Below are 13,794 nucleotides of genomic sequence, written 5' to 3' on the forward strand. Positions count from 1 at the left end.
TCCACCAGCGGCCATCCTGGAGCACTGTGGAGACAACCAGGGGCCCACCTAGAGAGTCACAAAGAAAGCCCCCCAACACACACTGCAAAAAAGTTAAATCTTAATAAGTTCATTTTTCTTAAAATAAGTGCATTTTTCTTGAATTGAGGAGGTAAAAGAGACACTTTGCCAATGGAACAAGACAATTTACATTTAAAATAAGAAAAAACAATTGCATTTTCTTATTTCAAGTTAATTTTATCTAATTATCTTATTTTAAGAGTAAAAATATTAATTCCATTGGCAAATCCTCTTATTTACCTACTCAAATTAAGGGTAAATACACTTAATTTAAGAAATCTTTACTTATTTCTGATTTGCAGTGCAGTCCCCCAAGAGCATAGGCCTGTGGCTCCCCCTGGAGCCATGGGCGACAGCTCTCTGTCCCCCAAGGTCCTGGTCCTCCAGACACAGGACAAGGGCCGAAACCCAAGCCCCAAAAGCCCCATTAATTATTATCAGACAGGCAATGTTTTTAAAAGAAAGCATAAAGTTATAGACGGTCATATACCCTGTTTGATCTGCTCATGTGCAAACAAACTGCTCAGCCATGTTTCTTATGACCATAAAAGTTTTTTTGCATTCATTTCCCATGAAGTAGACAAATATTCCTGCTCTATAACATTAGTTTGCCTGTTACTGGTCAAACTAAACCCACCCGCCAAACGCTTACCCAGCATGACAGTGTCACTAGACACGCAGCCGCGGGGAGACTCAGCTTATTTTTTGCCAATGCGAAGGAGGCCAAATGCAGATTGTTAGCCGGTCCAACCATGTTTGAAAAATATGCATTAACCCGCTATTTTCAGCGGGGAAAGAGGCTTTTGCCTTAAAGCAGGAGTGTTGTTTTAATATCTGACCATTTCAGCATCATCAGGTCTTTAAAACTGCTGCATGAACTGTTTAAATAAAACTAATGTTTACATAATTTCCTTAACAAAGAGAGCGCTGCTCTGGTATTATAACTTTGTACACTTTAAAGAGCACATGCCCTGAATTTAGAGGTTGACCAATAGAGGATTTTCAAGGCCGATGCTGATAACGATTATTTTAACATTAGTCCAACAGATCACTGATATGTGCGGCCGATATGTTTAGGTCGATTTATGAAGTAGATGTTTCTTTTTCTTCCTCCATTTACATGATAAAACGGCAGAGTGATGTCACACAAGTCTCCATTTAAACAACAAATCAAACAAAAATTAATAATCAAATATTGCAAAACAATAATGGATAGCTAATGTAGGGAAGAGCAATGCATGCACTTCACGTGACCTGACGGCGTGGATGCTGAATGCAGAAATAATTTGGTGAACACATGCATGTAATATAATAATTTAACCATATTCAATTCAGTTCATTTTATTAATATAGCACCAATTCACAACATATTACCTCAAGGCACTTTACAGTTCACCAGATCATCCAGTCAGATTGATTCAAAGTTTTCTTTGCTCTAAAAACATTCTAAATGACTTCGTTTCGAGTAAATTCTGGATGCTACCCACTCAGGACACTTGGAATACATTGGACGAGCAGTATGGAGGAATATTGACACGTTTTTTGTGGACTTTTATGGACCTTTCTGTCTCGGGCGCCATAGACCTCCATTATTTGAATGTCAGCAGACAGCAAGAAGCCCCCCAGATCTCCAGATGCATTTGAGATATCAAAAAAGTACTCCAGAGTGTTGTTCAGCATGGGGCTGAGTAGAAAATGAAGGCTAATCATGTTTTGGGTGTACTATTCCTTTAATGTATTGGTCAATGCAGATACAAGAAAAAATATTAATGGTAATATTGACCAAAAATATCGCTGAATGGGTCTATTTCTACTCTATTTTATCAAAACATAACTTTTTTGGCCGTCGAGGGCCGGATTATTTGCCATGACAGGTTTGACCAGCGTGCCTTAGAAGGTTAAAACCCTAAATGACCGAGATCTGGACTAAACCTGGTGAAGATCTCTTATAACTGTAACATCTTAGTCATATTTAATACCACTCTAACATTATAACACCAAGCTATTAACTCTTTTTGAACTCTGACCAAAAATCTAAAATCAAGCTGCCTACACGGCTGAGAATCCCAATCCTACAAGAGCGATACCAAAAAAGCTGATTCAAGGTCAAAGCCTCACAGTCATTTAATGAGAGCTGCATGAGTTTCCTCTCATGTGACATTTGAGGAACTCTGTCTAAGCTCTGTTTAATATCCTCTTCCTGTATGATAGTGAAATCAGGCTCAATTATGTCATTACCTCCATTTGTAACGCTGTTAAACATGGAACCAGCAGTGTTTCCCATAAACATGATTTCATGCCATATATTGGTCGTCTCATACCAGGCTGGAAATACCTGATGTGCAGCACTTGCTGGTAAATGTTTAACAAATACAGTTAAAATTTGCAGTAATTATGTTATAAAGAGGGGAGGATAGTTGGGAAAAGATGTAAAACCCCAAGCAGGTGAGTTACATGCAGCTTTTTCATTGGTCACAAATGGTGACTATTCAGTTGATCAAACAAAAATGCCTAACTACTTATAAAATAAAATGAGAATTTGCACAAACAATTAATCTAACAATATTTTACACCAATTTTCTCATATAAACTCGTTATTCCTGGAAGGTGGATGACAGCAACTACGATACAAAAAGCAGCGGAGTCATGCATTTGACTGAAAACAAAGTTGTTGCTGTGTAAACATGTTTAATTCAGTCATAAATTAATAACTTACATCTTACAAACACTTTATTGTTTAAATAAAAAAAACAGAAAAGCATCAGTCTGGGATTTTCCACTCTGATCCTTTATCCTCTCGTTACGTTAACAGCTGCTGTTTGCTGTTTTTCCCGCCTCTCCTCAGTCTGTAAAAACAAAACAAAACACACATAATGAATTAATTGTTCACATATTCATCATTTCGACCACGAAACACTGAAGTTTCTATAGAAACTAAAAACAGCAGTTCGAAGACCGCAGAGACCATGTTGGTAGGCACCCAGATACAGAAAGCAGAACTAAAGCAGAGGATTAGCTGTTATGAAGATGTGTGCATGTTTCTGGGAGGAAGAGAATCAGGTGACAGGTACATGTGGGGGAAGCGGTGATGTCAGTGGGGAAAGGAATAGATACGTTTTATATGTCACCACTGAGACGCACCGACCTGATGTGGGTCCATTCGCTCCACTCTGAGTTGCAAAAAGCATCCTTTGCTCTGACGCACACAGCCTTAACTCTGTGCTTCACTTTCAGCTGGTAGATGTCGGTGGAGTACATTGTCCAGGCCTGGGAACAGAGCCGCATTAGAAGAGGTTCTGCATCCTTCTCATTCACTAGATCTTAAAGGAATAGTACACCCAAAACATGATTAGCCTTCATTTTCTACTCACCCCCATGCTGAACAACACTCTGGAGTACTTTTTTGATATCTCAAATGCATCTGGAGATCTGGGAGGCTTCTTGCTGTCTGCTGACATTCAAATAATGGAGGTCTATGGCGCCCGAGGCAGAAAGGTCCATAAAAGTCCACAAAAAACGTGTCAATATTCCTCCATACTGCTCGTCCAATGTATTCCAAGTGTCCTGAGTGGGTAGCGTCCATAATTTACTCGAAACGAAGTCATTTAGAATGTTTTTAGAGCATAAACAGTAGTGTATAGGATTTCCTATAAGCGTGCGCCTGCGAGTTCACGACGCTACGGAAACCGCGGCCAGAGATGGCAAAAGTACTCACTTTCCGTACTTGAGTAAAAGTACAGATACTTTTGTTAAAAAATACTCTGGTAAAAGTGGATGTACTGATTAAACTTCTTTACTCAAGTAAAAGTAACAAAGTACAGGCTTGTAAATTTACTTAAAGTATAAAAGTAAAAGTAGAAACCACTTTTTTCATGCCGTTGCCTACATTTTAAATGGATGTCTGCCAATAGGACTAGATCTCCGTTGTGTTCATTTTCAATCATCTCGTCGTCCATGCTACTATGCTAACGCCAACGCCACCAAGCTGTAATGATTTGCCGCAAATGAATACCGCCGAATCTGTCGATTCATCTTGTAGTGGTGCGTCAAATGCAACGTAGATTCCCATCCAATTAGATTGAATTTGGTATTGATGACGTGAAAAATAATAACGGTAACTCCATTGAAATGATTCAAAACTAAAATAACGAGACAATTTTTTAAAATGTAAGGAGTAGAAAGTACAGATATTTGTGTAAAAATGTAAGGAGTAGGAGTAAAAAGTCACCATAAAAATAAGTAGTAAAGTAAAATAAAAATATCAGAAAAATCTACTTGAGTACAGTAACAAAGTATTTGTACTTCGTTACTTCCCATTTCTGACCGCGGCAGACCAAACCAGATGAAAGTGCGCATTCAGCTCGGCGAAGAACTCATGCTCTTCCTCAACACTGAAGTCCTCAGACATTTTTCTTTCGTTGTTTCTTTCTTTGCACAGGTAAACAGCACATTTCTTCTGCTACGCTTGCATTATTGGCAGAGCAGACGCTGAATGCGCACTTTCATCTGGTTTGGTCTGCCGCAGTTTCCGTAGACTCGTGAACGCGCTTTTAGGAAATCCTATACACTATTGTTTATGCTCTAAAAACATTCTAAATGACTTCGTTTCGAGTAAATTATGGACGCTACCCACTCAGGACACTTGGAATACATTGGACGAGCAGTATGGAGGAATATTGACACGTTTTTTGTGGACTTTTATGGACCTTTCTGCCTCGGGCGCCATAGACCTCCATTATTTGAATGTCAGCAGACAGCAAGAAGCCTCCCAGATCTCCAGATGCATTTGAGATATCAAAAAAGTACTCCAGAGTGTTGTTCAGCATGGGGGTGAGTAGAAAATGAAGGCTAATCATGTTTTGGGTGTACTATTCCTTTAATTTAGTTCCTCCAGCGAAGGAATTCCTCTTACCTTTGAAGGTTTTATGTCTGCACATGGGTTTTCACACCCCCTGCATCGACCCCTGAGCTGTGAAATCTGGAAGGTGAGGGGAAAGTAGGAGTAGGGCGTGTTCCAGGAGCTCGGATAACTCCACTCTATCACAGTTTTGTTGACTTTACTTATTTTCACCTTGTCTGGTTTCACTGTGAAATTGAATTGCACAAAAAACAACAACAATATAAATCCAGACCCCCAAAAAAAAGTGCATGGTGAAAGGAATGAGCAACTAACCTATTTCTGACAAGTAAAACAGTTTGGAGTAGCTCTCCAGCAGAAAATCGTTTGTCTTTACAAAGACAGTGACACGGATTTGCTGTCTTTCCTCCACATATGGGCAGTGCTGCTGGTCCAGGCAGAAAACACCAGACCCGCTGTTGTCCACATGGCAGCTGAAGTTACTCTGAGCTGAGGAGCACGTCCACTGGTGGCCATTGGGATCTGCAGAACAGTTGCTGTACTGGTCATCCGAAATGCTGAAAGAGTAAGAGAGTTTACAGAGGAGAGAGTGACAGCATGAACCATGTTTTCTCTGACTGGATGTGAATAAATGTTCTGAAAAAAGCAGCCTGTTATCAATATTACAGTAAGAAATAAATGGAAGGTAATCTGCTAGTGATTAGCCTAGCCACTGGATCTAGTATGACTTAATCGAATGCACAGCTCTGCTTCTTATTGTTCAGTCAAAAAATCACAGATGCTAATTGCAAAATATTACACTCATGCATCTGAGATTCAAGCAAAACAGTTTAAAAAGCCACCAGACAGAAGCAGAATACCAGCAAAACTATGGAATATGCCACCAGATTAAGTGGCATGCCAATAATATGGGAGAATGATCCTGCAATAATGCAAGAGCACATAATTTCAATTTGAGATAAAATTTCATCTTCTTGCACTCAAAACTTATAATGCTCACACTCAAAACATGCGCTCTCTCTCAAATATGTTCTCTTCTCTCTCAAATCTTTGTTTCTTCTCTCAGATTTAATGCTTCTTGCACATTATCTTTTCCTCTCGCTTGCCTCCTTCTCTTCGCGCACAAACCGCGCTCTGCTCGAGTCTCAGTTATGCTCGCAAACCCGTAGGCTCTGCTTGCGGATTTTTTTTGCTCTCAGATTGGATCGAATCGTCGCCTAGCAACCTTTCCAGCCAATAGAACGACAGCCTCGGAAAGGGTGCGCTTGTCTAACTCTACTGAGTGTGCCTGTGATAAACCTTACCGACAATAAATTGGCCTTTTTAATTTAAAAACTATTAAAATAAGAAGCTGAAAAACAACAACAATCAGGAAAATAAAAAAAAGGAAATAATAAAGGGCGATTCAAGAATCACCAATGAAAAGTCACTTAATTTCTCCTGGAGGCAGCATCTGCCCTGACTAGCAAACTTTTTTTTTTTTTTTTTCTGACGAGCGGGAGTTTTCTGTTCAAATTACGTCACGTCTGAAAATGGATAGTTTTTAAATTAAAAAGCCATTTTATTGTCGGTAAGGTAACTACTGAGTAAGGTAACTCAGTAGAGTTAGACAAGCGCACCCTTTCTGAGGCTGTCGTTCTATTGGCTGGAAAGGTTGCTAGGCGACGATCTGATCCAATCTGAGAGAGAGCAAAAAAAATCCGCAAGCAGAGCCTACAGGTTTGCGAGTGTATCTGAGACTTGAGCACAGCGCGGTTTGTGCGCAAAGAGAAGGAGGCAAGCGAGAGGAGAAAATATCTGTGCAAGAAGCATTAAATCTGAGTGAAGAAACAAAGATTTGAGAGAGAAGAGAAAATATTTGAGAGAGAGCGCATGTTTTGAGTGTGAGCATTATAAGTTTTGAGTGCAAGAAGATGAAATTGTTTTCTCAAATTGAAATTATGTGCTCTTGCATTATGGCAGGATAATTCTCCCATACAATAAATGCTAAAATATAGTAGTGGCATACTGGTAAAACAGTGGAATGTGCATCACATAGGAGTGGCATGTGAATAAAACTGGGGAACATGAAACCAGAAAGAAGGGGTATGTCGGTAAAATGGTTGAAAATGTCACCACATAGAAGTGGCATTTTGGTAAAACAGTGGAATATGCCACCATGTCATAGTGGCATGCAAGTAAAACAGTGGAATATGTTACCAAGCAGAAGTGACATGTCAATAAAAAGGTGAAATATGCAACCAGACAAACACGGCATGTCAATAAAACATTGGAATATGACACCAGATCTAAGTGGCATGTGAGTATAAAGGTGCTTTCATACAGAGCACGAATCATACTGCTTTTCTACACTGTGAAGTTTCCCTGGCCTGCAAAAGGATTTTGCACGGCAGGCGATTTTGCACAGTGTGCAAAATGACTACTTCGTCATGGAGTTTGCTGGTCATTGGTTCCACTTGAACATGGTTGACATGGATTTATGGAGAAACTGGCAGTGCTTTTTTTTGTCTTTTAAAAGCCGAGCAAAGCTGTTGGCATTGCTGGGCTCACTGGACTCCCAGAGATGGGACCAGAATGGAGAATACCACCATCGCCTCTAGAGGCCACGTGTGAATGACTGTCACTTTCAGTCAGTGGTGTAGTCTACAGGTGCTGGTCATAAAATTAGAATATCATGAAAAAGTAGATTGATTTCAGTAATTCCATTTAAAAAGTGAAACTTGTATATTATATTCATACATTACATACAAACTCATATATTTCAGATGTTTATTTTGTTTAATTTTGATGATTACAAATGACAACAAATGAAAATCTCAAATTCATCATATCAGAAAATTAGAATATTGTGAAAAGGTTCAAAATTGATGGCCCCTGGTGCCACACTCTAATCAGCTAATTAACTCAAACCACCTGCAAAAGCCTTTAAATGGTCTTTCAGTCTAGTTCTATAGGCTACACAATCATGGAGAAGACTGCTGACTTGACAGTTGTCCAAAAGACGACCATCGACACCTTGCACAAGGAGGGCAAGACACAAAAGGTCATCGCTAAAGAGGCTGGCTGTTCACAGAGCTCAGTGTCCAAGCACATTAATAGAGAGGCGAAGGGAAGGAAAAGATGTGGTCGAAAAAAGTGTACAAGCAAGAGAGATAACCGCACCCTGGAGAGGATTGTGAAACAAAACCCATTCAAAAATGTGGGGGAGATTCACAAAGAGTGGACTGCAGCTGGAGTGAGTGCTTCAAGAACCACCACACACAGACGTATGAAAGACATGGGTTTCTGCTGTCGCATTCCTTGTGTCAAGCCACTCTTGAACCACAGACAGCGTCAGAAGCGTCTAAAGAGAAACAGGACTGGACTGCTGGTGAGCGGTCCAAAGTCATGTTCTCTGATGAAAGTAAATTTTGCATTTCCTTTGGAAATCAAGGTCCCAGAGTCTGGAGGAAAAGAAGAGAGGCACTTCATCCACGTTGCTTGAAGTCCAGTGTAAAGTTTCCACAGTCAGTGATGGTTTGGGGTGCCATGTCATCTGCTGGTGTTGGTCCATTGTGTTTTCTGAGGTCCAGGGTCAACGCAGCCACATACCAGGAAGTTTTAGAGCACTTCATGCTTCCTGCAGCTGACCAACTTTTTGGAGATGCAGATTTCATTTTCCAACAGGACTTGGCACCTGCACACAGTGCCAAAGCTACCAGTACCTGGTTGAAGGACCATGGTATCCCTGTTCTTAATTGGCCAGCAAACTCTCCTGACCTTAACCCCATAGAAAATCTATGGGGTATTGTGAAGAAGAAGATGCAATACACCAGACCCAACAATTCAGAAGAGCTAAAAGCCACTATTAGAGCAACCTGGGCTATCATAACACCTGAGCAGTGCCACAGACTGATCGACTCCATGCCACGCCGCATTGCTGCAGTAATACAGGCCAAAGGAGGCCCAACTAAATACTGAGTGCTGTACATGCTCATACTTTTCATGTTCATACTTTTCAGTTGGCCAACATTTCTATAAATCCTTTGTTTTTATTGGTCTTCAGTAATATTCTAATTTTCTGATATGATGAATTTGAGATTTTCATTTGTTGTCATTTGTAATCATCAAAATTAAACAAAATAAACATCTGAAATATATGAGTTTGTATGTAATGTATGAATATAATATACAAGTTTCACTTTTTAAATGGAATTACTGAAATCAATCTACTTTTTCATGATATTCTAATTTTATGACCAGCACCTGTATGTGATACGCAGTTATATACCATATACCCACTAGAAAAGCTTGTGAATTTCCCTATAACCACTTAAAAGTGCCCAATAATGCTGCGTTCACACCGGACGCAGCAGGCGCAGCGAGTTTACATGCAAAGTCAATGATTGACGTGCGTCAAGGCGCAGGAAAAGGTTCCGCTGCGCGCTGCGCGCCGCGCGCCGCAAACGCGCTGCTGCTCGAGAAGGAAAAATGTAACTTTTGCTGCTCCAATCAGAGACGCTGATCTGGGAGCTGGCGGGGAGACAGACACAGAGCGCAGTGATCGCTCCTCTGAAACAGTTTATTAACGCCTAAATTAACTGAAAATGCTGAAACCTGCCGACAAAACGTGTTTGCTTTTATTATCCTGATGCCTGCAGTTTGGATTACGTTCATGAAAACCGCTTCCAGCCGCCGCAGCGAACCCCGAGGAGGCGACCGGGCCAAAGGCTGCTGTTGAATGGGATTCCTTCTGACAGCGCACCGCCGGTATGGGGGGGTCTGAGCGGCTCCGACAGAAATAATATTAGAAGGCAGGATGGTAATCTGGATGAACTGACTGCACTGATGAAGTTTTCAGGTGGATTTTCCCACTTAAAAACATAATAAAACTACTTTATTCTCACTAATAACAGCAAATATAGCTGCAAGGCAGAGAAAGGATAGAGGAGGGAGCCTGAAAACCTTAAACCACTGATCACTTGCATGAAAACCATTCCATGTAGCACAGCTTAGTGTGCTACATGGAATGGTGTCCTGAGTGTCAGCTTAATGAATCAATTACATTGCACTTACTGGCGTGCTTATTTCTAAGCACAGTATATCCACTACAATAATGTAGACTACACCACTGCTTTCAGTGGTACTAACTATTCATGATGACGTTTGGGCCTCTGCTGTCCCGCATTAAGGGACGAATCACATGGCCAACAGAGTTTAGGTGAGATGGCATTCTGGAACTCATGTAGGAGCAGCAGGAAATCAGTGTAAAGCCGGCATACACTGTATGATTTTTTTGCGAGAATTCTTTGATCGGGCCGACTTTTAGCGTCCTCGTCGTGTAGTATACATAAGTTAATGAGGGGCAATTAGCCTCTCATGACCACCTCCCGAAAAGGAATCGTAAGGTTGGGAGAAAATCAAACATGTTTTTAAATTCAGTCGGCCGTTGTGAGGTGTTCGTAAGCAAATCCTGCCGTTGAAGCAGAGCTACGACCGTCTACGAGCCGATTTACCGGCACCTTGAGCGTTGCGCATGCGAAAACAAGGGAGTTCTTCTTCTTCTTCAGATAGACGAGTCCGACCAGCGGCATCTCTCGGCGCTCAGTCCGACGTGTGGTTTTTGGATGTGCGGTGGTAGCAGGTAGATCGCATTAAAGCATTGGGTCGCAAAGTGTGAGAACGTGCATTGTGAGCTGTGAATTTTTAAACCCTGTGGTTTTGTCATACAGTTTGAGCTGTAGCTGCGAGCAAAAATTAAAAATATCGCACAGTGTGTACCCTGCCTAAGAAATCCGGCTGAGAGAAAACCAGGACCAGACTACCAGACCTGCTTCCCTCTGGAACTAAGGGACCAAAGCGGGGGATTGGAGGAGCCCATCGTGATTATAAACCAAAGTCTAGATTTTTTAACCCTTGTGGATTTCACTGGTCTTTATTCGCACACACAGAGTTGTATTTACCAGAATCGTGCCATTCAACTCGGTATATTCACCTTAATCAGCTTCACCTGATTTTTGCTCTATATACTAAACATAATGTGAGAGGATTTACAATGTAAGGAGTGATTGAGACTTACCGCTCAGCTTTAATAAAAGCAGCTTTGCCAACACGATTGCTGTGCCACGTCCAGGAACAGTGAAACTCTCCATTGTAGTTCTGAGTGGAACAACTCAAGTAATCCTCTAAAGAAAAACCATCAGAGACAGCAGATGGCTCAGCAATACATCCATTATTACATATAAGAAGGTCAAGTGCTAACATCACTGAGCATGACCATACCTTGCTGGTTTTTAAGAAGAATTCTTCTATTGGATAAATAGTGCTGAATAAGGACCTCAGTGTGATTTAAGAGAGATCCATCCTGGCTGTGGCAGGTGTAGTTGCCCCCTCCAAAGCTTTCCAACAACTGCACCAGATAAACGTTGCCTTTCTGCAACTCCTTTATTCCATTCTTCCTCCAAAATATATCCTGGCTGTTGTTGCCCGTCATCTCCAAGCAGGTAATCGGTTGTTGCCCCAAAGTGCCGTTCACTTCCAAGACCAGAACTAGGAGGTGAGTTAAAATTTTAGATTGTATTTGAAAAGGAATTATTAGCCCAAACCAATGGACAAATTGTCGGAAATTAAGAAGTATATATTTTTTCCATAATGAGTAGATATAACATGTTTAAGTGCTGACAAATTTTCAGTGTTTCTGCTTTTACTGCGTAGACAAAGCTGAAAGTTTGCTATTGTTGAATGCAATTAACTTTATTCCACTATTTTTTTTAAAACATTAACATATTTAGTAAATGGTAATTTGAAAAACATGCAACCCCCAAAAATAAGAAAAATACTGTGCTTATCTGGCAGACACTTTCCTGTTTTTTAAGATTGTTTTGTCAAATAGATTTTTTTATTCTCTTAAATAAAATTATTACGGTTTGAGTTTTACAAATTTCATTCTCTTCACCTCAAACCCAATACATAAGCTCAGTTTTGCTCATTAAAATGTTTTTGCTAACGTCCATGCAGATCAATAGAAATGTTTCCAGAAGAACGTCTAACCCCCCAGAAAATGAAGAGAATATGATCTAGAAAATATAATTTCAAAAGAAGGGATTTTGTAAAACTCAATCGAAAAAATACAAATTCAAAAAGTAAAATGTGGAAAAACATGATTTAAAAATAGAATATAAAAATAAAACAGATTACATTTGAAAAGAAAACGTTACTCTCAAAAGCTTTTTTAATTAAAAATTTCTTTTTTTTCTGTACAAAATGTTTTTATTTTAGTTAACTTGCAAAAAACATGCTCTTTGCTTGCAACAATAATGGATGTAACGTCTCTACGTTTTATCAGTAACGTGTTTATAAATACAGTTAGAGAAAGCATAGAGATATGGGATGCAAATGAAAATTTATTATTTTCTGACTTAAATGCACATCTTCTGTAACCTAATCCAGATGAGAAAGCAAGTTTTGAAAAGGCTGAATGGAGTCAGGAAAGTTTTTTTCCCTGTCTCTTTTAATTTATTAACCTTTTGGTAATTTAACACAAATCACGAAGGTAAGATTATAAATAGCCCATTTGAAATCCTGAAATTTAAATAAGTCATCTCTGTAATCATTTTGTCTTTGCTTCAAATGATCAAATGCTCTCATGTAGTGTGACATCATCTGTTTCATGTTTATATATATTCTAAATTATAGCTATTTTAAAGATCCAGATACATCAGAAAAAATTGTGAGGCATTAAAATCTACAAAAGCTAAAGTTGTTTAAAATCTATGAAGAAAAATAAAGAAGAAATATATTTGTCTAAATATCAAACATACCATTTGGTTCCAGAGTCCAATAACTCAGAGGATTTGGGCAACAGCCTTGCAGAAACACGCACAGTATGTTGAAAACAAACAGCTTCATCTGAATGACAAAAAGGAAAAAAAAATCGAATACAGGGAAAACTCAAGAAGATTTAAAAAAATTAGAAAATTGAAAGTAAATCCACAAAAAAGCCGATGTCGTTGTACGCCAGTTCAATTATGAACCCAAGTAACTAACGAGAGAACACAATAAGAAAGAAAAAAGAAGAAAAAGGTCCATAAAAACATTTACTTTTCTCACATAATCCTGCAAACATACTATATGCATAAAAAAACACACAGCATAAAAAAACCTCTATTTAGCCTTAACTTTACATTTCTGTATTTTTCATTGTAAATTATTCTAACAAATAAACAAGTCAGATAAAAGTCTTCTTACCTTGTTACTCAGCCCCATCTTTGATGGCTCTACCGGGTTTCTCTCCTTTTTATTAACTACTGTCAGTCACAGACCTCTGTTATTTCCCCTGAATCAATCTTTTACTTCCACTTATGCGTTGCACTAACTTAGGGACCTGTTCTCTTTTTGTGGGTATTACTGTGTCCTTGGGTTTCTGTACCCTCCAGTGACTCAAAAGGTAATCGCTGAAGCCACCCCTCTTGGTGCTGTCCCTACTTGTTTACTTTTAAGGCTGCAAGGATGTCTTAATTTCCCTTTGGTGTTCATGTTTTACAGTGCAGCTGTAGAGGCCAGTGTTTGCTCAGAGCTTTCCCACTCAAAATGATGTAAGAAGTAGGAAATTACATGACAGGTTTGGTCAGAGAACTCAGAAAACACCTGATGATATGTTATTTAAATTTAGCATCCAGGTGAGGCTCAAAGTTTCCACAAAAACTACAAAACTGTCAAAAAATTAAAGAGGCTTTATGGAGTTTTCTAATGATACTGCCACCTGTGGCCAAAACGCAGAACTGCAGCATTATTCTAGCACAATTTTTATTTTATTTTAACTTTTTCACTATGTGGAGTTGCCATTGGTGTCTGAGCTGAGCTGGATGCTTCTAAATATCTACAAAATCCATCTTGAA

The 13,794-nt window shown here is 39.5% G+C and overlaps 1 protein-coding gene across 1 annotated transcript; it reads right to left on the reverse strand.

Moving 5' to 3' along the window:
• Positions 1–2,742: 2,742 nt before the first annotated feature.
• Positions 2,743–13,342, reverse strand: il12ba (interleukin 12Ba). Its single transcript, XM_038281256.1, has 8 exons — positions 13,145–13,342; positions 12,718–12,805; positions 11,180–11,446; positions 10,977–11,082; positions 5,234–5,475; positions 4,973–5,145; positions 3,206–3,327; positions 2,743–2,906 (listed from the first exon to the last, which is right to left on the reverse strand). The coding sequence occupies exons 1-8, from the start codon at positions 13,160–13,162 to the stop codon at positions 2,861–2,863; spliced, it is 1,062 nt and encodes a 353-aa protein (XP_038137184.1). The 5' UTR covers positions 13,163–13,342; the 3' UTR covers positions 2,743–2,860.
• Between the last annotated feature and the right edge of the window lie 452 nt (positions 13,343–13,794).

The sequence above is a fragment of the Cyprinodon tularosa genome, unplaced genomic scaffold, assembly GCF_016077235.1.
Source record: "Cyprinodon tularosa strain WSP-4 unplaced genomic scaffold, ASM1607723v1 ctg169, whole genome shotgun sequence".
Taxonomy (NCBI): Eukaryota; Metazoa; Chordata; class Actinopteri; order Cyprinodontiformes; family Cyprinodontidae; genus Cyprinodon; species Cyprinodon tularosa.